This window comes from Mus caroli, unplaced genomic scaffold, assembly GCF_978045245.1.
Source record: "Mus caroli unplaced genomic scaffold, Mus_caroli_1 scaffold_17, whole genome shotgun sequence".
NCBI lineage: Eukaryota > Metazoa > Chordata > Mammalia > Rodentia > Muridae > Mus > Mus caroli.
The window spans coordinates 19,794,747-19,818,618 of NW_028227272.1; the positions used below are offsets into that span (position 1 = coordinate 19,794,747).

The 23,872-nt window shown below is 44.0% G+C and overlaps 1 protein-coding gene across 3 annotated transcripts; it reads left to right on the top strand.

Annotated features, from left to right (window-relative positions):
- The first annotated feature begins 251 nt into the window (after positions 1 to 251).
- Positions 252 to 19,839, top strand: Fetub (fetuin B). 3 transcript variants are annotated; one of them, XM_085832063.1, is made up of 8 exons: positions 252 to 551; positions 2,988 to 3,226; positions 3,550 to 3,656; positions 6,184 to 6,271; positions 14,536 to 14,699; positions 15,714 to 15,812; positions 17,935 to 18,045; positions 19,358 to 19,839. In XM_085832063.1, the coding sequence occupies exons 1-8, from the start codon at positions 508 to 510 to the stop codon at positions 19,715 to 19,717; spliced, it is 1,212 nt and encodes a 403-aa protein (XP_085688189.1). In that variant the 5' UTR covers positions 252 to 507; the 3' UTR covers positions 19,718 to 19,839. The 3 variants fall into 3 exon arrangements, with proteins under 3 accessions (XP_085688189.1, XP_085688190.1, XP_085688188.1); XM_085832064.1 differs by having other exon boundaries at positions 300 to 447; XM_085832062.1 differs by lacking the exon at positions 252 to 551 and having other exon boundaries at positions 2,866 to 3,226.
- The last annotated feature ends 4,033 nt before the right edge of the window (positions 19,840 to 23,872 follow it).

A 23,872-nucleotide genomic window follows, 5' to 3' on the forward strand; every position in this document is an offset into this window, starting at 1 on the left:
TCTTGAGATTTGGGTTTCATAATCAATCTTTACTAACCACTTGTTTACTTAAGACTAAAAAGTGGGTGTGGCTTCTTATTAATGTGGTCCATCCTGTGCTGTGCTGCTGTCACCGGATCCTTCTCACCCTTCTGGAGGCCTGGAGGGCTTCTGGGAACAGCTTTCTTGCTGCGTCACGCGTGAGCGGGAGGCAGGAGGCAGGAGGAAGAACTCTGCCTAACAAATGCACTCCCCTGACATGGGCATGCCCTACCCCTGAGAACAGAGCCCTTGGGACTTAATCTCCTCTGTAAAGGCACCACCTCTCCACCGGTTTTATAAGCGTTTGTTTTCTGAGCTTTGGGAACGTGTTCAAAGCACACCAGTCTTGCTAAGCTCTTGATTCCGGACAGCCTACCTTGATTCCTGGCATTGTGCTGTTGCTCAGCCAGAACCTGTGAATTACAGGTAGCTGTGTTACGCAACATCTAACAACGTCTAGCCTTCTGCGATTTCTGGTGCAGGGTCATGATTAGTGCATTTGGCAGATTTGGCAGTGTGGCTTACAGTGGGTAAGTGGCTTCTCCACGTCGGCTGGTTGGTAGCTGAAAGTGTAGCTCACACAGTGTTCTAAGCATCTGTGTGCTGACAAAAATATTTTTACATTTATGTGCTTATTTTTGTGCGGAGGTGAGGTGGGTGGGCCAGAGTGCAGATGTGGAGGTCAGGGGACAATGTTCAGGAGTCCGTTCTTCCCTTTCACTGTGAGGGTATCAGGAGTTACATTCAGGCCATCAGGCTTGGCAGCAAGCACCTTTAGGGGCTGAGCCATCTCATCCGCTTTGATGAAAATCTTCTAAAAGGGAAGGCTCCTGTGCTGTTTCTTGTATTGATTCATTCAGGATTTTTTCCCTTACTGAACCCTAGTATTCTCCCCTGGTTGGACTTGGCTAAGTTTTCTTTATAGTTTTCAGTGAGTGTCTATACTACCACTAAGTTAGTGAGTGGATGCTGTTATGAGTAGCTATCAAATAGGGTGGGGTTGGGGGTGGGAGTGGGGGGGAAGGAATCTGTGTTCTGCTCAAATATAATACAATTACATTTAGCATCATAAATTTACATTATTTAGTAAATTTATTATAAAATTAACTTTTTCTTAGTAACAGCAATGTTAGCTAAAAAACATAAGTCAGCATATTTAAGTTTAATATGTAATCAGTGTTTTAAGTAATTTTAAGAACTTTAGCAATGTTAATAGCCTTCTTTTGCTTGGTTCACTTGTGTCAGCCATAGCTTACTGCATGTTGGATTTTCATCTAGACCAGAGGAACATTTCTTTCCATCCAAAATATTTGGGCCCTCTCACCAGGTTACCATGAAAAGTCTCACAGACTGGTGTCCTTATTTATAAACACAGACATTTCCAAAATATATTTGTGGATTAAAAATAAGCTCTACTCAGAAAAACTCTTATATTCTCTAGTAGCTGTAGGGAACTGTGTTTGAAATAGTATTGACCCCAAAGTTTTGGAGTCTTCAAGATACTCTGTGTATTGAGGGCCTACCAGATAGGTACCTGTGGATACAGCAGAACCTCTGTCTATTGAACACAGAAATCCTGGGCAGGGGTGGAGATGGAGGTATGGAGTGAGGTATTGCTTACCTTAGGGAATGCTTTAAGGGACAGCCTGCTATGTAGGCTCCCTTCCTGACTTAGACCTTTGCTTTCATTGTTAATCAATATCTCTCTCTCTCTCTCTCTTCTCTCTCTCCCTCTCCCTTCTCTCTCTCCCTCTCCCTCTCCCTCTCCCTCTCCCTCTCCCTCTCCCTCTCCCTCTCCCTCTCCCTCTCCCTCTCCCTCTCCCTCTCCCTCTCCCTCTCCCTCTCCCTCTCCCTCTCCCTCTGTGTGTGTGTGTGTGTTTGTAGTAGAAACATTTTTTAAAAAAATAAATGGCCTGTGGCTGTAGCTCAGAAGTACAATGTTTGTCTGGGGTAAGTGAGGCCCTGGTTTGATGCTTGGCATCATGCACAATGTGTGTGTGCCATTTATGGTGGTAGATACCCGTAATCCCAGGAATTGAGCAGCTGAAGCAGGATTGCAAGTTCCAAGCCAGACTGGGAAACTTATTGAGGTCTTGTCTCAAAATAAAAGTTGCTGTGATGTAGCTCTATGAAAGCACGTCCCCAGCACATATGAGGCCCAGTCCTTGAGGAAAAGGAGCTTTGAAAGATACCTGATTTAGTAACCAGATATGGTGATATGGACCTGTAGTCCCAGTAGATGCAAGAGGATTGCAAGTTCAAGGCCACCTGCAGCTACCAAACACGTTTAAGGCCCCGTCAAAACAAAAAATAAATTGCTTTTCATATATATCCCCAATAAGCAGAACCTTCCTGGGATCTGAAATGAAGCTCAGAAAGAGAGGCAAGAACCATGATCCATCTTGATGGCCACCATTATCTTTCTCCTGACAGTGTCAGGTCTTGTCTCTTGATGAATTTACCTGTAGGTGCACAAAAGGAAGACTAGACCTAGAGTGTGTTGGGAGAACTTTTGGGGTCTCCTTAGCTTTCCCCACCTTAAATACAATTCTGAGATGCAGCATTTTCCTGTCCTATCCAGGAACTAGAAAGGGACACTTCTGAGTAGTGCTTGTATTCGGTTCCAGTTGGATTAGGACTCTCCATCTGGACAAGACAGAAGCCAGGTCTCCCATTGTCTTGATCAAACATTTTTTATAGTTCCTGGGAAAGGGTTAGGAAACTTGGATTTATTTACACGAACGGCATGCTCCGGATCCAAGGTTAGAACACTGACAAATCCAGCCCAAAATATTGACTCAAAAACTGCTGTGTTTGGATAGAGGTGGCCTCAGGGCATGGTGTTTCAAGTCCTAGTCGGCTATTCTGTTGCAGTTATAAAGCTGCTCAAGTGAACCTTGAGGCCCCATGGCAGGGCCTGTCCTGGCAACTCTATACCAACACATCCTGGATCTTGTTCCCCACAGAATGGGCCTGCTCCGACTTCTGGTGCTCTGCACCCTGGCTGCATGCTGCATGGCCCGCTCTCCCCCAGGCCCACCCCTGCCACAACGCCCCCTCTCACCTCTGCATCCTCTGGGCTGTAATGACTCTGAAGTGCTGGCAGTTGCAGGATTTGCCCTGCAGAACATCAACAGAAACCAAAAGGATGGCTATATATTGAGCCTCAACAGAGTGCATGATGTTCGGGAGCACTACCAGGCAAGTGACAGGCTGTGGGGCAGCATTTGGGCAGGCTGCAGCCACTAGCCAGGGGGTGGCAACTTGGGGCTACTTGTCAGCAGGTACTTTCTGGTCTAGAAACAGAATACTCTGCCGTCATCAGCAGGTGTGCTATGACACTCTTGCTGGCCATAGGAATGGTGACAAGAGTGTTTCTACTCTGTCCCAGGTCCAGGCTTCAGGAGTATAGCAGAGCATGTATCACACACATGAGCTTAGGTTCTCCCAGGAAGATGCTATTGGTCTAGTTGTCTTGGATCTGTTTCATGTGCAATGCCGTATTTCTCTAACCCTTATCATAGGAAGACATGGGATCTCTGTTCTACCTCACATTGGATGTCTTAGAGACTGACTGCCACGTGCTCAGCAGGAAGGCACAGAAGGACTGCAAACCGAGGATGTTCTATGAGTCGGTAAGTGCCTGTTCCCAGGGGCCTGCTCAGTGTCTACCGTCTGTTTCATCTTCATTATCTCCCAGGCAACAGGCCAGTATGCCAATTCTAATACTGGAGGAAGAGCCAAGTTTAGTCAGGGTAGGGAGGGGTCCTAGGACTGGGGCCTTGCTGACTAGACTTGAAAAGTTTCCCCCAAATTATTTTCTGCCCTAAGAATCTTTGGCAGCTGAGCCAATGTTTATAGTCTCAGAGAGGGGTGGGGTGGGGGAGACAGAGATTGATTGATTGATTGATTGATTTCTGGTGTTTGAGGAAGGTAGGTAGACAGCAGTAATAATGGAGTATAGCTTGTGTTCTTTTGTTTGGTTTTATTTGAATGAATATCAATATGAGGTTTTCAGATAGGAAAGAGGACAGATTTCAGTGTGGGTACTGTCAGGGGCTTCCTGGGCATAAAACTGAACGGCCTCAGAACTCATCCTTTCTCCTTTAAGAACAAATTATTTTATTTTTCTATACATATGGGTGCCTTGTGTGCATGTATGTGTATGCACCACGTTCATGTAGTGCCCACAGAGACCAGAGGGTGGCAAAAGACCCACCCCCCCCACCCCAGTCTCCAACCCTAGTACTGGAGTTTCAGATGGTTATATGCCACCTAATGGGGGCACTGAGAACCAAACTTGGGTTGTCTAGAAGAATAGTGAGGGTCACTAAGCCGTCTTTCCAGCCTTGAGCTTGGCCTTTCAAAATGGCCACTGGCAAGACTTGAAACCAGTGCAGTCAGCTTCCACCTGACTCGCAGTGATTCTGGGATCTCTTTTATTCACTGATGCATGGAAGGTGTATGACATGGAAGACAAGGTGAGATCTTCAGTGGTTTGAAGTAAACTTTTTGATCAAGATCACCTTTTGTAATTATTTGACAAAACATTCCGACCTGCACCTGTTTTTTTTTTTTAAACAAAAAACAAAAAAACAAAGAACAAAAAACAAAACAAAACAAATCCCCCAAACCAAAAACCAAATAACAGAAAAACCAGTCTGTGTGCCTTCTTGTTATAGTTGGTTTAGTGATACAGGCCACTCACAGAGATATGTATGCTCACTCAGGGACACACAGGTTAGGAGCTTAGTTCACGTGTAATTTCAAACTTGAAGTTCCTGACCAGGGGATTTTGCTCTGGGCATAATTTGGAGGCCCCACTTCTCACTGTGTGTTGGGCACCGGGCGTGGGGGAGAAAACCCCGCATCCCACCAGAGTTCCGGTTCTCTGGGTGGGCAGACATGGGAGGACTGCTGCACGCTTTCCACATGGCCCCGGGTGGGCTGTGGGAAGCTATGGACCCAGCCAGGAGGGTGGACAAGGGGCAGTCCGAGGTCTCTGGGCCTCATGGAGGCCAGAGATAACAGGTTCTCAGTCTCGGGCATCCCAGAAACCACTGGACACCTCAGAAGAGCTGAGAACAAAATGGGTGCCCCTGGGGCGGCTTGGTCAGCCCTGGCTGGAAGGGAGGAGAGGGCAGGAGGAGAGGGGGTGCTGGGTGGTTCCCATGCCGGTGAGAGTCTTTGGTCCAGTCCATGGCTGGAGCTCAGGAAAGCCTTCAGGCGGGAGGTTAGATGCAGCTCGTTAGGGGAAAGCGTATCCCATCGTTCAAGTACTGCAGGCCTGATGAACAAAGACTGTCTATGGTTTTAGAGCTTTATTATAGAAAGGCAGGGGGAAAGAGAGAAGGTAGAAAGAGAGAGAGAGAGAGGCTGGCCATGGCCACGTGGAGAGAGGGGCTTAGTGAGAGAGAGAAGGAGAGAAGGAGAGCTAGAGATGAGAGTAAGAAAAGCAAGAGCTTAAAGAGAGAGAGGAGGGGCCAAGCAGTTCCTTCTATAGTGGGCTGGGCTACCTTGCTGTTTCCAGGTAACTGTGGGGAGGCGCATACCTGGCTATAGTCAGGTAACTTTGGGGGTGGAGTCTAGCCAGAATGTCAGGAGCTTGGGGCTTTATCTATGTGACTGATAGTCACAGAATTATGGAGTTGGGGGCTCTGCGGTGTCAGGCACCTGTCTCTGGGAATGTGGCTCAGTGTTCTGTAGAGTTTTCTACTGGGTCGCAGGAGCAAGCCTTATTTAATCAAAACAGGCTGCCTTTGACGGCCCCACATCTGTGTTTGTCTCTGACCTTGCTACCTCCTACCTGTGAGTCCCTAGTGCCCATGTTCACTGGCATCAGGATGGAGCGAGGACATGCCATGCTGACATGGCCGGGGAGCAGGGCAAAGGGAAGCTGGTTCTGATCCATTTCTGCAGTTAGAACTCAAGTTGGCGATCCACGCCTGAGTGTGAGGAGCCTGGGAAGGTAGCTGTGTCCCAGGAAAACATGGAAGAGTCTGATGCTGAAGAGTTCTCCCCACCCCAAACACCAAACTGGATTTTAAGTTTCGCATTACATTAAAATACAATTCTACTTGGGGGAGGGGTGGCGTTTAACCTCGTGGTTCTCTGCAGCATGCCATCCCATCGAGTACATTCATTTTTTGTTTTTTTTCCTAGGTTTATGGCCAGTGCAAAGCAATGTTTCACATTAACAAGCCAAGAAGAGTTCTCTACTTACCTGCTTATAACTGTACACTTCGCCCAGGTAAACACCAAGAGGGTTTTGTACATCTTGTCATCAAAAAACAGAAAAGAGAATTTAACTAGGGCCTTTGACGAGTTGGCAAGCAATCTCTCCTCTCTTCCTCTGTATCCATCACAGCACTGCACAATACTCCATCACTGCCTCTCTACTGACATTCCCTTCATATCCCTCCTCCCAGGGGACAGCCTTCCTAAGTCACTGTCAAGAGCTCTGTCCTGCTCCAGATCCTAGATGCTCATTCTTCTGTGAGTGACACAATAGCAACAGCTGGTCCCAGGATCCCTTCTGTCTGTCCCACTGTCCTGACACCCTTCCAGCTGGCTGCTGTGTTGTCAGAATACGCACTGCACTTTCCTTGTGTCTGCACTTGTTTGAGCCTCTCCCTCTGCCGTATGCCCTTGATGGCCTTTGTCCCAGAACTCATACCCCCTTTTATTAAAAAAAAAAAACAAAAAAACCCAAAAAACAAAAACCACGATGTTTTTGAGATGCTCTTTAATCAAGAAAGGAATGATTCTTTCCTGGTGTAAATTTTTCTCACTTTGGCTAAAACACTCATACAATGCAGAACAGAACATGTACAACCTTGACTTATAGTCTTATATCTTCTATCATATGACATGCATGTCCCTCTGCCCCAGTTAAAGACTTCCTCATTTATAGAAAGTTTTGGAGGTCATTACCATTGCTGAATAACAGGGAAAAATAAGGCTGGAATGAATAGACCATTCATTGAAATAAGTGTGTGCACTCTTCCCTCTGGAGCCTGCTTTTTTTTTTTTTTAAAGATTTATTTATTTATTATATGTAAGTACACTGTAGCTGTCTTCAGACACTCCAGGAGAGGGCGCCAGATCTCGTTACGGATGGTTGTGAGCCACCATGTGGTTGCTGGGATTTGAACTCTGGACCTTCGGAAGAGCAGTCGGGTGCTCTTACCCACTGAGCCATCTCACCAGCCCCTGGAGCCTGCTTTTTACAAGAGAGGGTCTTGGAAAAGTGGGAGCCCATTGCACGGGAAAATGGGAAATATCTACCTAGCAGTTTGTGCTACCTCACTGTGATGACAGGGCCAGCCTGAAATCAATCTGGGGAATTCTGAAAATGGTGGCAGTGATCCCATAGGTGTCAAGAGTTGGTGACGAGGGAGGCACAGTGGCAGGCTGTGGGCACAGCTCTCCCGTCATCTTCCTCCACCTCCCAACATTCATTAGGGAAGACAATGAATTTTCTGACAACACCCCGGGGCAAATTCCCTGACTTGATGAGCGCACATTTGTCCTCTCCAGCTCCTCCTGTCATGGTGTCATCCACTTGCTTGACAGGCCTCTACTGGCTCATCAGTCTGTGTTAGGTTTACTCTTGGTGCTGAGGACCAAGGCCATGAAGTAGCTCCTGTCAATAATGAAGTGTCTATGGGAGCAGTGATGAGAAAGGACCTGGAGCTAGGGAGGGGACTGATGTGTCCACTGTTTTTTTTTTTTTTTTTTTTGATTTTTAATATTTTTATTACATATTTTCCTCAATTACATTTCCAATGCTATCCCAAAAGTCCCCCATAGCGCCCCCCACTTCCCTACCCACCCATTCCCATTCTTTTGGCCCTGGCATTCCCCTATATTGGGGCATATAAAGTTTGCAAGTCCAATGGGCCTCTCTTTCCATTGATGGCCGACTAGGCCATCTTTCGATACATATGCAGCTAGAGACAAGAGCTCCGGGGTTCTGGTTAGTACATCATGTTGTTCCAACAATAGGGTTGCAGATCCCTTTAGCTCCTTGGGTACTTTCTCTAGCTTCTCCATTGGGAGCCCTGTGATACATCCAATAGCTGACTGTGAACATCCACTCCTGTGTTTGCTAGGCCCCGGCATCGTCTCACAAGAGACAGCTATATTTGGGTTCTTTCAGCAAAATCTTGCTAGTGTATGCAATGGTGTCAGCGTTTAGAAGCTGATTATGGGATGGATCCCTGGATACGGCAGTCACTAAATGGTCCATCCTTTCATCACAGCTACGAACTTTGTCTCTGTAACTCCTTCCCTGGGTGTTTTGTTCCCAATTCTAAGAAGGGGCACAGTGTCCACACTTTGGTCTTCATTCTTCTTGAGTTTCATGCGTTTAGCAAATTGTATCTTATATCTTGGGTATCCTAAGTTTTGGGCTAATATCCACTTATCAGTGAATACATATTGTGTGAGTTCTTTTGTGATTGTGTTACTTCACTCAAGATGATGCCCTCCAGGTCCATCCATTTGGCTAGGAATTTCATAAATTCATTCTTTTTAATAGCTGAGTAGTACTCCATTGTGTAAATGTACCATAATTTCTGTATCCATTCCTCTGTTGAGGGACATCTGGGTTCTTTCCAGCTTCTGGCTATTATAAATAGGGCTGCTATGAACATAGTGGAGCATGTGTCCTTTTTACCGGTTGGGACATCTTCTGGATATATGCCCAGGAGAGGTATTGCTGGATCCTCCGGTAGTACTATGTCCAATTTTCTGAGGAACCGCCAGACTGATTTCCAGAGTGGTTGTACAAGCTTGCAATCCCACCAACAATGTAGGAGTGTTCCTCTTTCTCCACATCCTTGCCAGCATCTGCTGTCACCTGAATTTTTGATCTTAGCCATTGTGATTGGTGTGAGGTGGAATCTCAGGGTTGTTTTGATTTGCATTTCCCTGATGATTAAGGATGTTGAACATTTTTTCAGGTGTTTCTCTGCCATTCGGTATTCCTCAGGTGAGAATTCTTTGTTCAGTTCTGAGCCCCATTTTTTAATGGGGTTATTTGACTTTCTGGAGTCCACCTTCTTGAGTTCTTTATATATATTGGATATTAGTCCCTTATCTGATTTAGGATAGGTGAAGATCCTTTCCCAATCTGTTGGTGGTTTTTTTGTCTTATTGATGGTGTCTTTAGCCTTGCAGAAGCTTTGCAGTTTCATGAGGTCCCACTTGTCAATTCTCGATCTTACAGCACAAGCCATTACTGTTCTATTCAGGAATTTTTCCCCTGTACCCATATCTTCAAGGCTTTTCCCCACTTTCTCCTCTATAAGTTTCAGTGTCTCTGGTTTTATGTGAAGTTCCTTGATCCACTTAGACTTGACCTTAGTGCAAGGAGATAGGAATGGATCGATTCGCATTCTTCTACATGTTAAAAACCAGTTGTGACAGCACCATTTGTTGAAAATGCTGTCTTTCTTCCACTGGATGTTTTTAGCTCCCTTGTCGAAGATCAAGTGACCGTAGGTGTGTGGGTTCATTTCTGGGTCTTCAATTCTATTCCATTGGTCTATTTGTCTGTCACTATACCAGTACCATGCAGTTTTTATCACAATTGCTCTGTAGTAAAGCTTTAGGTCTGGCATGGTGATTCCACCAGAGGTTCTTTTATCCTTGAGAAGAGTTTTTGCTATCCTAGGTTTTTTGTTATTCCAGATGAATTTGCAGATTGCACTTTCTAATTCGTTGAAGAATTGATTTGGAATTTTGATGGGGATTGCATTGAATCTGTAGATTGCTTTTGGCAAGATAGCCATTTTTACAATGTTGATCCTGCCAATCCATGAGCATGGGAGATCTTTCCATCTTCTGAGATCTTCTATAATTTCTTTCTTCAGAGACTTGAAGTTTTTATCATACAGATCGTTCACTTCCTTAGTTAGAGTCACGCCAAGATATTTTATATTATTTGTGACTATTGAGAAGGGTATTGTTTCCCTAATTTCTTTCTCAGCCTGTTTATTCTTTGTGTAGAGAAAGGCCATTAATTTGTTTGAGTTAATTTTATATCCAGCTACTTCACCGAAGCTGTTTATCAGGCTTAGGAGTTCTCTGGTGGAATTTTTAGGGTCACTTATATATACTATCATATCATCTGCAAAAATTGATATTTTGACTTCATCTTTTCCAATTTGTATCCCTTTGATCTCCTTTTGTTGTCGAATTGCTCTGGCTAGGACTTCAAGTACATTGTTGAATAGGTATGGAGAAAGTGGACAGCCTTGTCTAGTCCCTGATTTTAGAGGGATTGCTTCAAGCTTCTCACCATTTACTTTGATGTTGGCTACTGGTTTGCTGTAGATTGCTTTTATCATGTTTAGGTATGGGCCTTGAATTCCTGATCTTTCCAGGACTTTTATCATGAATGGGTGTTGGATCTTGTCAAATGCTTTTTCCGCATCTAACGAGATGACCATGTGGTTTTTGTCTTTGAGTTTGTTTATATAATGGATTACGTTGATGGATTTCCATATATTGAACCATCCCTGCATCCCTGGGATGAAACCTACTTGGTCAGGATGGATGATTGTTTTGATGTGTTCTTGGATTCGGTTAGCAAGAACTTTATTGAGGATTTTTGCATCAATATTCATAAGGGATATTGGTCTGAAGTTTTCTATCTTTGTTGGGTCTTTTTGTGGTTTAGGTATCAGAGTAAGTGTGGCTTCATAGAATGAGTTGGGTAGAGTACCTTCTGTTTCTATTTTGTGGAATAGTTTGTGAAGAACTGGGATTAGATCTTCTTTGAAGGTCTGATAGAACTCTGCACTAAACCCATCTGGTCCTGGGCTTTTTTTAGTTGGGAGACTATTAATGACTGCTTCTATTTCTTTGGGGGATATAGGGCTGTTTAGATCATTAACCTGATCTTGATTCAACTTTGGTACCTGGTATCTGTCTAGGAACTTCTCCATTTCATCCAGGTTCTCCAGTTTTGTTGAGTATAGCCTTTGGTAGAAGGATCTGATGGTGTTTTGGATGTCTTCAGGATCTGTTGTTATGTCTCCTTTTTCATTTCTGATTTTGTTAATTAGGATGCTTTCCCTGTGCCCTCTAGTGAGTCTGGCTAAGGGTTTATCTATCTTGTTGATTTTCTCAAAGAACCAGCTCCTTGATTGGTTGATTCTTTGAATAGTTTTTCTTGTTTCCACTTGGTTGATTTCACTCCTGCCGTCTACTCCTCTTGGGTGAATTTGCTTCCTTTTGTTCTAGTGCTTTTAGGTGTGTTGTCAAGCTGCTAATGTGTGCTCTCTCTAGTTTCCTTTTGGAGGCACTCAGAGCTATGAGTTTTCCTCTTAGAAATGCTTTCATTGCGTCCCATAAGTTTGGGTATGTTGTGGCTTCATTTTCATTGAACTCTAAAAAGTCCTTAATTTCTTTCTTTATTCCTTCCTTGACCAAGGTATCATTGAGAAGAGTGTTGTTCAGTTTCCACGTGAAGGTTGGCTTTCTATTATTTATTTTGTTATTGAAGATCAGCTTTAGTCCATGGTGATCTGATAGGATGCATGGGACAATTTCAATATTTTTGTATCTGTTGAGGCCTGTTTTGTGACCAATTATGTGGTCAATTTTGGAGAAGGTGCCATGAGGTGCTGAGAAGAAGGTATATCCTTTTGTTTTAGGATAGAATGTTCTGTAGATATCTGCCAGATCCATTTGATTCATAATTTCTCTTAGTTTCTCTGTGTCCCTATTTAGTTTCTGTTTCCATGATCTGTCCATTGGTGAAAGTGGTGTGTTGAAGTCTCCCACTATTATTGTATGAGGTGCAATGTGTGCTTTGAGCTTTACTAAAGTTTCTTTAATGAATGTGGCTGCCTTTGTATTTGGAGCATAGATATTCAGGATTGATAGTTCCTCTTGGAGGATTTTACCTTTGATGAGTATGAAGTGTCCCTCCCTGTCTTTTTTAATGACTTTGGGTTGGAAGTCAGTCTTATCAGATATTAGAATGGCTACTCCAGCTTGTTTCTTCATACCATTTGCTTGGAAAATTGTTTTCCAGCCTTTCATTCTGAGGTAGTGTCTATCTTTTTCTCTGAGATGAGTTTCCTGCAAGCAGCAAAATGTTGGGTCTTGTTTGTGTAGCCAGTTTGTTAGTCTATGACTTTTTATCGGGGAGTTGAGTCCATTGATATTAAGAGATATTAAGGAAAAGTAATTGTTGTTTCCTGTTATTTTTGTTGTTAAAGTTGGCATTCTGTTCTTGTGGCTGTCTTCTTTTAGGTTTGTTGAGGGATTACCTTCTTGTTGTTTCTAGGGCGTGGTTCCTGTCCTTGTATTGGTTTTTTTTGGTATTATCCTTTGAAGGGCTGGATTCGTGGAGAGATAATGTGTGAATTTGGTTTTGTCGTGGAATACTTTGGTTTCTCCATCTATGTTAATTGAGAGTTTGGCTGGATATAGTAGCCTGGGCTGGAATTTGTGTTCTTTTAGTGTCTGTATAACATCCGTCCAGGATCTTCTGGCTTTCATAGTCTCTGGTGAAAAATCTGGTGTAATTCTGATAGGCTTGCCTTTATATGTTACTTGGCCTTTTTCTCTTACTGCTTTTAGTATTCTATCTTTATTTAGAGCATTTGTTGTTCTGATTATTATGTGTCCGGAGGTATTTCTTTTCTGGTGTAGTCTATTTGGAGTTCTGTAGGCTTCTTGTATGTTCATGGGCATCTCTTTCTTTAGATTTGGGAAGTTTTCTTCTATAATTTTGTTGAAGATGTTTGTTGGTCCTTTGAGTTGAAAATCTTCATTCTCATCCACTCCTATTATCCGTAGATTTGGTCTTCTCATTGTGTCCTGTATTTCTTGGATGTTTTGAGTTAGGATCTTTTTGCATTTTACATTTTCCTTGATTGTTGTGCCGATGTTCTCTATGGAATCTTCTGCACCTGAGATTCTCTCTTCCATCTCTTGTATTCTGTTGCTGATGCTCGTATCTATGGTTCCAGATTTCTTTCCTAGGGTTTCTATCTCCAGTGTTGCCTCATTTTGGGTTTTCTTTATTGTGTCTACTTCCCTTTTTAGGTCTAGTATGGTTTTGTTCATTTCCATCATCTGTTTGGATGTGTTTTCCTGTTTTTCTTTAAGGACTTCTACCTGTTTGATTGTGTTATCCTGTTTTTCTTTAAGGACTTCTACCTGTTTGATTGTGTTATCCTGTTTTTCTTTAAGGACTTGTAACTCTTTAGCCATGTTCTCCTGTAATTCTTTAAGTGAGTTATTAAAGTCCTTCTTGATGTCCTCTACCATCATCATGAGATATGCTTTTAGATCCGTCTAGCTTTTCCAGTGTGTTGGGGTGCCCTGGACTGGGCGAAGTGGGGGTGCTGGGTTCTGATGATGGTGAGTGGTCTTGGTTTCTGTTAGTAAGATTATTACGTTTACCTTTCGCCATCTGGTAATCTCTGGGGTTAGTTGTTGTCGTTGTCACTGTTTAAAGATTGGAGCAGAAGCTGTGTTCCACTCACCAGCAGTCTCAAAATCCTGTGGCGGGGGTCGTGGGTAGCTGGCGGTACCCCGGTGCTGGTCCAGCCGGAAGAGGCCTGTGGTCCTACTCAGGCCGGTTTTCTGCTTCCCTAACTAATGCAGTCTCTTGTCCCGCGTGCAATTGGATTGGAGCAGAAGCTGTGTTCCACTCACCAGAAGTCTTAAGATCCTGTGGCGGGTGTTGTGGGTAGCTGGCGAGTGTCAGCCGACCCTGCACCCTAGCTGCCCCGGTGCTTTTCTGACCGGAAGAGGCTTGTGGCCCTATGTAGGCCGGATTTCTCTCTCCCCAACCAGAGCAGTCTCAGGTCCCACGTGATTCGTGTCCACTGTTTTGACACAGGAACACAATGCTGTCATCTACCATGTTCACACTTGATAACTGTCTAATCATGTTGCAAAAAAAAAAAAAAAAATCTCGTAATGTTTTAAGCATATTGACAATTCCATGCTAGGCCACATTCTTTGTGGTCTTTGACACTGTGCTGTCCACAGACTGCTGGTTGGCCATGCCTCATGTGGTTCTAAACAAAATTCCTATAGTAAATAAGTCCATAAGAGGGCAAGGCTATCTCATTTTGATTTCTTTTTAATTACAAAAGGAACAGGGCTTAGAGACTAGATGTGAACTCAGGTGACAGAGTGCCAAGCATGCGTGAAGGCCAGCTTGGATGCTAGCACCTAGAAGTCAAGCATGATGGCACATGCCTACCAGCCTAGTCCCTGGCAGGAACGAAGGAACAAAGGGAGGGAGGGAGGGAGGGAGGGAGGGAGGGAGGGAGGGAGGAAATAAAAGTAAAGTACTATTTCTGCTATCATATCCCCAACAACTAAATGCTTTCTAAGAAAAATGTCTTTCTCACTGAATCCTTGCCAGTACTGGATATTATCATTTTAGCCCAGTCTTTGGCTCTGGTATAGTTGTATGATTATGACTATTATTAGGACTGAAAATTAACAATATTTATAAAGTATTCTCATCAATAGTTTCTAGAAGAAAGATTCATGCAACGTGCCCTGACTGCCCTAGCCCCATGGACTTGTTAGACCCCAATGCTCTGGAAGCTGCCATGGAGTCGCTTGCGAAGTTCAACAGTAAGAGCCCCTCCAAAAAGTATGAACTCGTCAAAGTCACCAAGGTTGAGAGCCAGGTAAAGCTAAAATGCCCATGTCAGTTACACAGCCGTCGCTGCAGGGTCTTAGCCTGGTTGAGGGGGTGGGCTGTCCAGGCATTCTGTCTGCCTAGGACCTGCAATCCTTTCCTACATCTCCATTTCTAGGAGAGCCACTGTGCATTCAGTCATGTTACTGTTCTTGCTATTCCTTGGAATTTGTATGAATAGCAGGTGACTTGACTGACTGACTTTCTTTCTTTCTTTCTTTCTTTCTTTCTTTCTTTCTTTCTTTCTTTCTTTTTTGAGACAGGGTTTCTCTGTATAGCTCTGGCTGTCCTAGAACTCACTCTTCGACCAGGTTGGCCTCGAACTCAGAAATCTGCCTGCCTCTGCCTCCCAAGAGCTGGGATTAAAGGCGTGCGCCACCACTGCCCAGCCTATGACTTGACTTTCTTAAAGCAAGAAGATTCTTAGTTTCATGTGAGCTTGGGATGAAATAGGTTCAGCATTTTTCTGGCTGATTATGGACCCTTTAGCAAGACAACTTTTGCTTCTTTAAGGCCTGGGGTAGGTGTTGAACTTTATGGGTTGTGAAATAAGAGATTCATTTATATTTCAATTGTGTGGATAGCTCTTGCATATAAATAAAACTAAAAGCAAATCTTTATTTAAAAAATAAGCAAACCAAGGCACTGATTTTTATGGTTTTTTTTCTTTTAATTTCATTTCATGTGCATTGGTATTTTGTCTGTGTGAGGGTGTTAGATCCCCCTTGAGCTAGAGTTATGGACAGTTGTGGGTGCCAGGAATTGAACTCAGGTCCTCTGGAAGAACAGTCAGTGCTCTTAACCACTGAGCCATCTCTCCAGTCCTGATTCATATTTTCTAAATAGCAGAATTACTGACTTGGTCTTGTGCCTGTGGGGACTTTAGGAACAGTGAACTTGGGTGTTGACAGTGTCTCAGAATCAGTTCTATACAAGGACTGTTGTCAATCCTGAGTTTCCCCTGGGGTAAGATTTTAATGTCTTAACTCTTATTTCATGGCAGTGGGTGTCTGGCCCTGCTTACTATGTGGAATATTTGATCAAAGAGGCCCCATGTACCAAATCCCAGGCCGGCTGTTCGCTCCAGAACTCTGACTCTGAGGTGAGTGTTCCCGACTGACTGTACAATCTATATGTGTTCACAGGTCATCAGTACTGTGGAGCACAAATTCCCCGGGGGGGGTGTCACAAGTCATCCGATGCTTTTCCTCCCCCCCAAGCAGTTAGAAACTGGGCAGCTCTTGATGCAGTGATAGGATTTATTTGATTCTACGTGTGGTTTTTATGTAATATAATTGCAAAAAAAAAAATCATGAGAGGACTTGGAAGACAGCCTGGTGTTCCATTCTTTGGGCCACTCTTGACAATGTGGCTAAGTAAAATAAGGGATGAGCACCCAGCACTATCAGAAATATACTGGGAATGTGATCAGTGTGGTGTGTTTGAGCACCACAGGGCAACAGTACTTTTCCTTATTTATGTATAGTGGGGTTTTATTGAGCTACACTTCACATACAATAAGATTTATCCCTTTAAAGTAGATAATTCCATTTTTGTTATATGTTTACTGACCTGAGTCACCATAACCACCTTATATTTTTTTAAAAATACTTTTATTAGTTCTCAAAAGAAACCCCATTTCTATTAAGTTAACCCCCATTGCTGCCCTAAGAAGCCCCTAGAAACTATGAATCTGATTTCTGTCTTAATAACTTTGTCTATTTCGGCACTTCATACAAACGGGATCATGCAGAGGATGGGGGTGGGGAGAGATATTTATTTGAATAAGAAACTTGACCGATGAACGCCATCAGACTAGCCAATGAATGAGATCGGTGAAGTGCAGGCCACCCCCCCCCCCCACAGACCAGCCCTCTGTGCTCCACTCCATGCTAGCATGGAATATCCACCTGTTCTTGCCACAAGTGCATGCAGTTTCTCTAGAAGGTTCTCTGAGAGTCTCTGAGCCATGGCATTAAAGAGGAAGAAGGGAAGTCAGGGCCACCATTTTACACTAATGGATTTTTCCCACCTGGAGAAATTTCTGGTCTTCATGTGACCAAGGAAACATATAGAAGATAGGCTTTGTTTGAGGCATGCAGTTTCAGAGGGTTAGCATCCATGGCCATCATGGTGCATAGCATGATAGCAGGCAAGAAGGCATGGTACTGGCAGCAGTGGCTGGCAGCTTCATTCTGATCCACAAGTAGGAACAGAGGGAGCTAAATGGGTTCTTAAAACCTCAAATCCCAATCCCAGTGATACATCCCCTCTAAAAAGGCCCCACCTCCTAATTCTTCCCAACCAGTTCTACCAACCAGGGACCAAGCATTCAAATATATGAGGCTATAGAGCCACTCTCATTCAAACCACCACATATGGATTTACTGTAAAGAAGAAACTTAGAGATATATGAAAGGAAAGTTTCAATGTTTTTTAAAAAAATAGATTCAATCTAGTTGTTTGACAAGAGACTTTATTAAATACAGAGGAATACTAGGTAGCCATTATAAAAATAATTGAAAAAAAAGACTATCAAATGTCATACAAAGGTTTTTACAATATGTTGCTCAGAAACAAACTAGTTTTTAAAAATATCATATGCAATATGATCATAGAGTTTAAAAGAAAAATATGCATGCATAGGGAAAAGACTAGAAGAAAGGGACCAAAAGATTACAGGTAGTGGGAGCCATGCATGGGATTATAGGTCATGGTCCTTTCTTTTGTTTGTATAGATCTAAATAGTAATTTATTACATTTATAATAAAACCCCCACAATTTCATTTTCAAATAGACAGAAGGTTAAGGGGCTGAGAGTGTTTTTGCTAGAGAAGACAAAACCTCATTCAGAATACATTAAGGGCTCCTGTAGAGAAGAAAAACACCAAGCTTCTAATTGGCCAAGGGCAGACCCAGGGCCAGGCAGTGGACAGTGTGTAGACACAGGGGAACCTTCCTAAAAACCTCAGTTCCCATTGCTAGAATCGAGCTGGACTCAATTGTCTTTAGATAATTCACAGGGACCTGGCTGGGAGCCTGCCATTTTCCAAGGCAGAAGCAGAAAACCAAGGCATAGCTATGCATTATGTAAGCAGAAAAGGGGGGTTTTGCAGAGGCAGAGAAGCATGGCACAGCTATGCATTACGTAAGTGGAAAGGGAGGGGCTTGCATCTGCACTCACCTGTAACTTAATGCTCACATGATGCCTTTCTTTCTTTTAGCCCGTTGGTATTTGCCAAGGTTCTATGGTCCAAAGTTCTCTGAGGAAAGTTCCTCTGATTCTACCCATAGAAAAGTCTGTCACTGTGACTTGTGAGTTTTTCGAATCTCAGGTATATATTTATATACTTTTTAAAAACAATATTATCATTGTGTTTTTGTACAATGTAAGCTTATTGAGCACATGTGACATGGCACACATGTGGAGTCAGAGGACAACATGGTGTAGTTTGTTCTTTCCTTCCACCTTTACATGGGGTCTGGGGAGTTGAACTTGGGTCGCTGGGCTTGCAAGAGCACGATGTTCCATGTTGAGCCCTGCCATTCTAACCACCCCCACTCTGTGTTTTTCAATGATGTTTCTAGGTGCCTATTTCCCAACCTCTTCTGGCTTTCCTCGAGATTCAGAATCACTTTACTTAGGCTCTGTAAACCCACACATATAGGAGATAAGCGTACCCTACTGTTTTAGGTTCAGTGGCAGCAGGTGCAGAATCAGGGAGAACACTCAGGAACAACACAGTGAACTACACACTTGCATAGCCGAAGCCTTCAAGGTGCTAAATCCAGTGTCTCCAAGAAGCCTCTCTCACCTCAGAGAGAATCACTTCCGTGAACATGTTCATTCTTTCTCCACAGACACTAAGTTCTTCCTGGGATGTAGCCTGATCTAGTCAGACAGGCTGCCTGGGCTTCCTCCCTGCTCTGTCCCTATAAGCTCTGCTGCCACCCCTTACCTGTCTGGGTCTTGGTACCCTCATCACCTGCCTGTTGTGATATCTAAGACCAGTGAGAAGATTTGGAAGGAGGGCACTCGTACTGGGTGTGGCATGAAACAAAGAGTAAAAGAGGCCACCTGCTGCCACACCTGGGAGCAAAGGCAACTCCCTGGGGAGCCTGAGTACATCCTTTGGCCCCTCTGAACCACTGCTCTGAAGTGAACGGCCTCATGTCTAGCTTCTGCAGGCCTTAGTTCTAGCTGGCCCTTACGTGTTTTGTTGTTGATTTGTCAGGAGACCTATTCCTGAGCTCAGTGGTTCTCAACTGCAGGTGGCAACACAGGGGTAACCTAAGACTGTTCGAAAACACAGATATTTATGTTATGATTCATAAGAAAAGCGAGGTTATGAAAATAATTTCACCACAACATGAACTGTTTCAAAGGGTCACGGCATTAGGAATGTTGAGAACCACTGGTGTATCTGGTTTCTCTAAGCATTCAGAAATGCTCCAAGCAGAGACAAGTGTGTTAACCCAGGCCTGGAAACCCAGCACTCAGGAGATGAGGCTGGAAATGATGAATTTGAGCCTGGGCTAGCTTAAGACCATGTAACAAACATGCAGTCACAAAACAGCTTTGCTTGGTGTGGGTTATGGCAGGGCATTCCCTGTAGACTTCTGCATCTAACAACATTGTTATTTCAGGCTCAGGTCCCTGGAGATGCGAACCCTGCTGTTACCCAGGGCCCTCAGAAACTCCCTCAGAAAAACACGGCCCCAACCAGCTCCCCCTCCGTAACTGCACCAAGAGGATCCATCCAGCACCTTCCTGACCTGGATGATGAGAAGCCCAAGGAATCCAAGGGAGGGAGCCCTGAGGAAGCCTTTCCTGTGCAGCTGGATCTAACCACAAATCCCCAGGGGGACACACTGGATGTCTCCTTCCTGTACCTGGAGCCTGGGGACAAGAAGCTGGTGGTGCTGCCTTTCCCTGGAAAGGAACAGCGCTCCACCGAGTGCCCAGGGCCCGAGAAGGAGAGCAACCCTCTGGTTCTCCCACCCTGAGACTCACTAGCAGGGTTTCATAGGGGTATGGTCCCCAGCACTAGATGGGAGGTGGTGGGGATTGGGAAGGACACAGAAAATGAAATGTAGACAGGTTAATAAAGTGTGTCCTTTTGATGCTTCTTGGCCTCAACCTGTTGACTGGAACTGGAAATGAGACTAAATGCCCATGCTGGAGCACACTGGTTGGGTTCTGTATGCTGGGCAGCATTCTGTACAAACTTCCCAGACTCCAACTACCTTTTCATTTCTCGTTCCCTTTTTTAATCCTTTTAACATCTTTACTTATGCAGCACTGCCATAATACACATAAACCAGAATGGCTATAATGTAACTAGAATATTTAACCTAATGGGTCTACCGGAATCTGAGGCTTACTGTTGTCACAAATGCTCTTTCCATAGTTTGTGACTATGATTCTCAATCTCCTCCCAACTTCATGTTCTTTCTCTCTCTTAAAAGAAAGGGGCACATACACACACAACAGCAAACATCCTCCCAAAGGCATAAAAGAAACAAACAAAAACAAACAAAAAAATCCGTGGAGTCCATTTTTTTGTTGTTGGCTAACTACTCCTGAACACGAGGTCTGTCCTGGAGTGTGGCCAATATGCACAGTGTCACTCCACTGAAGAAAACTGATTTCCCCTCTCCCAGGAGTTGTCATTAATTGCAAATAGCATTCTAGTTAGTGGCATCCACTCCCCTTCTCCATGCTGGAAGTTCATCTGGTTTGGGTTTATGCAGGTCTTGTGTGTGATGTTCCAGACTCTGGCTCTTACAGTCTGTATTACTCTCTGCACATGGTCTAGTTTGTGGGTCTCTGTGTTAATTACCACCTACTTCAAGAGTAAGCTTCTCGGCTGAAGGCTGAGCAATACTCTGATCTATGGGTATTAGCAACATGTCATTAGGAGTCATTTTATTGTTATGTTCATTTAGCAGAATAATAGTAGTAGGTTTTCCCCTGGGTCCATGACCTATTTAGTCTTGGGTTCTTGGCCTTATTAGCATGTTGGGTCTGGGTTCCATCTCACGAAGCAGGGCTTAGCTTCACCTGAGAAGTGAGTGGTTGCTCTCACAACATCTGTACCACTATTGCACCAATGAGTATATGTTGCAGGCAAGTTGCTATTTTAGATCACAGCATTTGAAGCTATGAGAGATTGATTATTACTGTGTGCAGAGCACCTCCCAACACCATGAATCCTACTCAATAAGGTGAAGCTGCTGAGTACCAGCTCAACTCCTCCATGTTTGATAACATACTTATTGTTTTGTCTCCTAGTTCATTGAATTACTGTCTCTATATGATATTATATATAATTTATTTTTATTTTGTGTTCATTGATATTTTGCCTTCATGTAGGAGGGTATCACAAGCCCTTGAACTGGAGTTACAGACAGGTATGAGCTGGCATGTGGGTGCTGGGAATTGAACCTGGATCCTCTGGGAAGAGCAGACAGTGCTTGTCTTAGTTAACGTTTCATTGCTGTGAAGAGATCATGACCAAGGCAACTCTCATAAAGGGAAAGAGTTAATTGGGGCTGACTCACAGTTTTAGAAGTTTAGTCTATTATCATCATAGGGGGAAAGCATGACATTGTGCAGGCAGACTTGGTGCTGGAGGAGCCGAGAGTTCTACATCTTGATCTGAATGCATTAGAAGGAGACTGTCCTGTATTCCACACTGGGCAGAGTGTGAACAAATATATGACTTCGAAGCCTACCTCCACAGTGACACACTTCCTCCAACTTCCTCCTAATAGTGCCACACCAATGGGCCAAGCATTCAAATACATGAGTCTATGGAAGCCATACCTATTCTTAATTGTTTAGCTATCTCTCCAGCCTCTGAAATTTTCTTCGCATTTCTCCTAAACTAATTACTTTGAACTCTTTGTCAACCGGCCTCCCCTTAAAGGCCTAACCTGGAATGCCTGTACTATTTCCAACCCTCAGCCTCTTTTTATGTGCCTTAAAAGTCTTGGGTTGTCTTAGTTAGGTAGGGTTTTACTGCTGTGAACAGACACCATGACCAAGGCAACTCTTATAAAAACAGCATTTAGTTGGGGCGGGCTTACAGATTCAGAGATTCAGCCCATTATCATCAAGGTGGGAACATGGCAGCATCAAGGCAGGCATGGTGCAGGAAGAGCTGAGAGTTCTACATATTCATCTGAAGACTGCTAGCAGAAGACTGGCTTCTAGGAAGCTAAGACAAGGGTCTTAAAGCCCAAGCCCATAGTGACACACCTATTCCAACAAGGCCACACCTTCAAATAGTACAACTACCTGGGCTAAGCATATACAAACTATCACGGGGGTATTAACAGTAGCCCCCCTCTGTGTGTGTGTGTGTGTGTGTGTGTGTCTGTCTGTCTGTCCTGTGCCATCCATTGGAAACAGAAGATACACCACTCTCCATTGTTATACAAACTCTCAGAACAAACATCAAAGAGACATTCAATTGTAGTCTTCCCTTTTCTATATTTAAAAAATCATGAGACCAATTTCCTCTGTTAGAAACACACACACACACACACACACACAATCACTCAGGATCTGACTAAAAAGCAGAATGGCAAATCAGTCCAACCAAAAATGTGTAGGTAATGTCCTGTAATAAACTCTTTAGGCCAGGGAAGAGAAGGACAAAAGATGTTGCAATACCTGGAGAATAGCCGCAATAGGAGACCTTTAGTATCCCAGGCCACAAAGGCAGGAAGGAAGAGAGGTGGTAGACTACCCAAGCCCAATATGGGCTGAACTGTGGATCAGATCCTGCCTGGAAAGGACAACCTTGGTAATAGGATAGAGAACCTGAGACTGATCAACTCCATAAATACACTACCTTTTGTTGCGGCCTGCCCGCAGTCCACAACACGAACGGTTCAACTGAGAATGGCAGTTCGATCTGAAAAGAGAGGAATCTAGACGGGGTGAAAGAAAGAATGGAGCCAAGACAACAAACATTCTGATCAAGGCTCAATTTTACTATTTTCAGACACTCAGTTATAAAGGAAGGGGGAGGGAACCCAATATCCCGCCAAGTAACTCAGGGTCCAGTAGCAGGACGAACACGTGTGTGCCTCCAGGCAGCAAAGGCAGGTTCCAGCAGTAGGCGTGGCAGGACGAATGAGCAGGTAGCTCCACCCTTGAGCAAGCAGGTTCCAGGCTGGGGGAAGGGAGGCCACAACCTTTTTCCTCCCTCAGTCCAATCTTCTCTAGACATTGGCTCTTTGAGTCCAATAGTAAACCAACCAGTACAGAAGCTGGCATTCGCTAATCCCTGTAGGCTTAGAATTTTCAAAACCTACTTTAATAAGGGTTTTCAAATGCTTCAAACCCCTTTCTAGCCCACCATCCAAAGGTAGGGGAGAAAAGATGGTAAATAGGACAAGGGATGTAGACCTGTTTAGAAGTAGTTCTTGCAGGCGTTCTCTCAGTAGTTCTTTCAGTCGTCAGGATAACAGCAGTCCAGTTCATTAGTGTCAGAATACCAGACACAAATTAGCAGCAGTGGCACGATCCAGCAGAAACAGCTAGGCCTCCACAGAATGGGCATGAATCATTGGGAGTGACCAGATGGGGTGCCAGAAGTTCTCTACTATGCCTCCCTCAACTAAGCAAAGATGCAAGACCAATGAAGCATTGCAAGGCTAGCTATGTAAGTGCCCCATCACTGTTCACTGAGTCTTATTTATACTCTCTCCAAACATCATGTGTCCTCATGAGGGTCTTGCCTTAGCAAAACACCATGTGAGTCTTCCTCAGCAAGATACCATGTGAATCTGCATCACCTGACACAACCAGAAACTTCTACTTCAAATCCCTGGGAATCCTGGGAAATAGGGCCAGATAGAGAAAAATCAAACAGAGGTAGACCTGGGAGCAAACAGAGAAAGACCATCACCTGTCCCAGCAGAGGATTTTCCTAAGGGTAATCTACAAGCCACACTAAAACAAAGATGGAAAGGACCTTGGGCTTTGTAACTCCCTCTAACTGTGACCTTCTTCTTTTCTTGACTGCATTCTTGGAGTAGGCTGTTCTTGTACTCAACACTCCTTGTCCACCATTCTTTCTTTCTCACAAACTACTAATTGGATGCTAAGAACATCCTTAGTCTAAAGTCAAATCAGGGTTTTTGTTT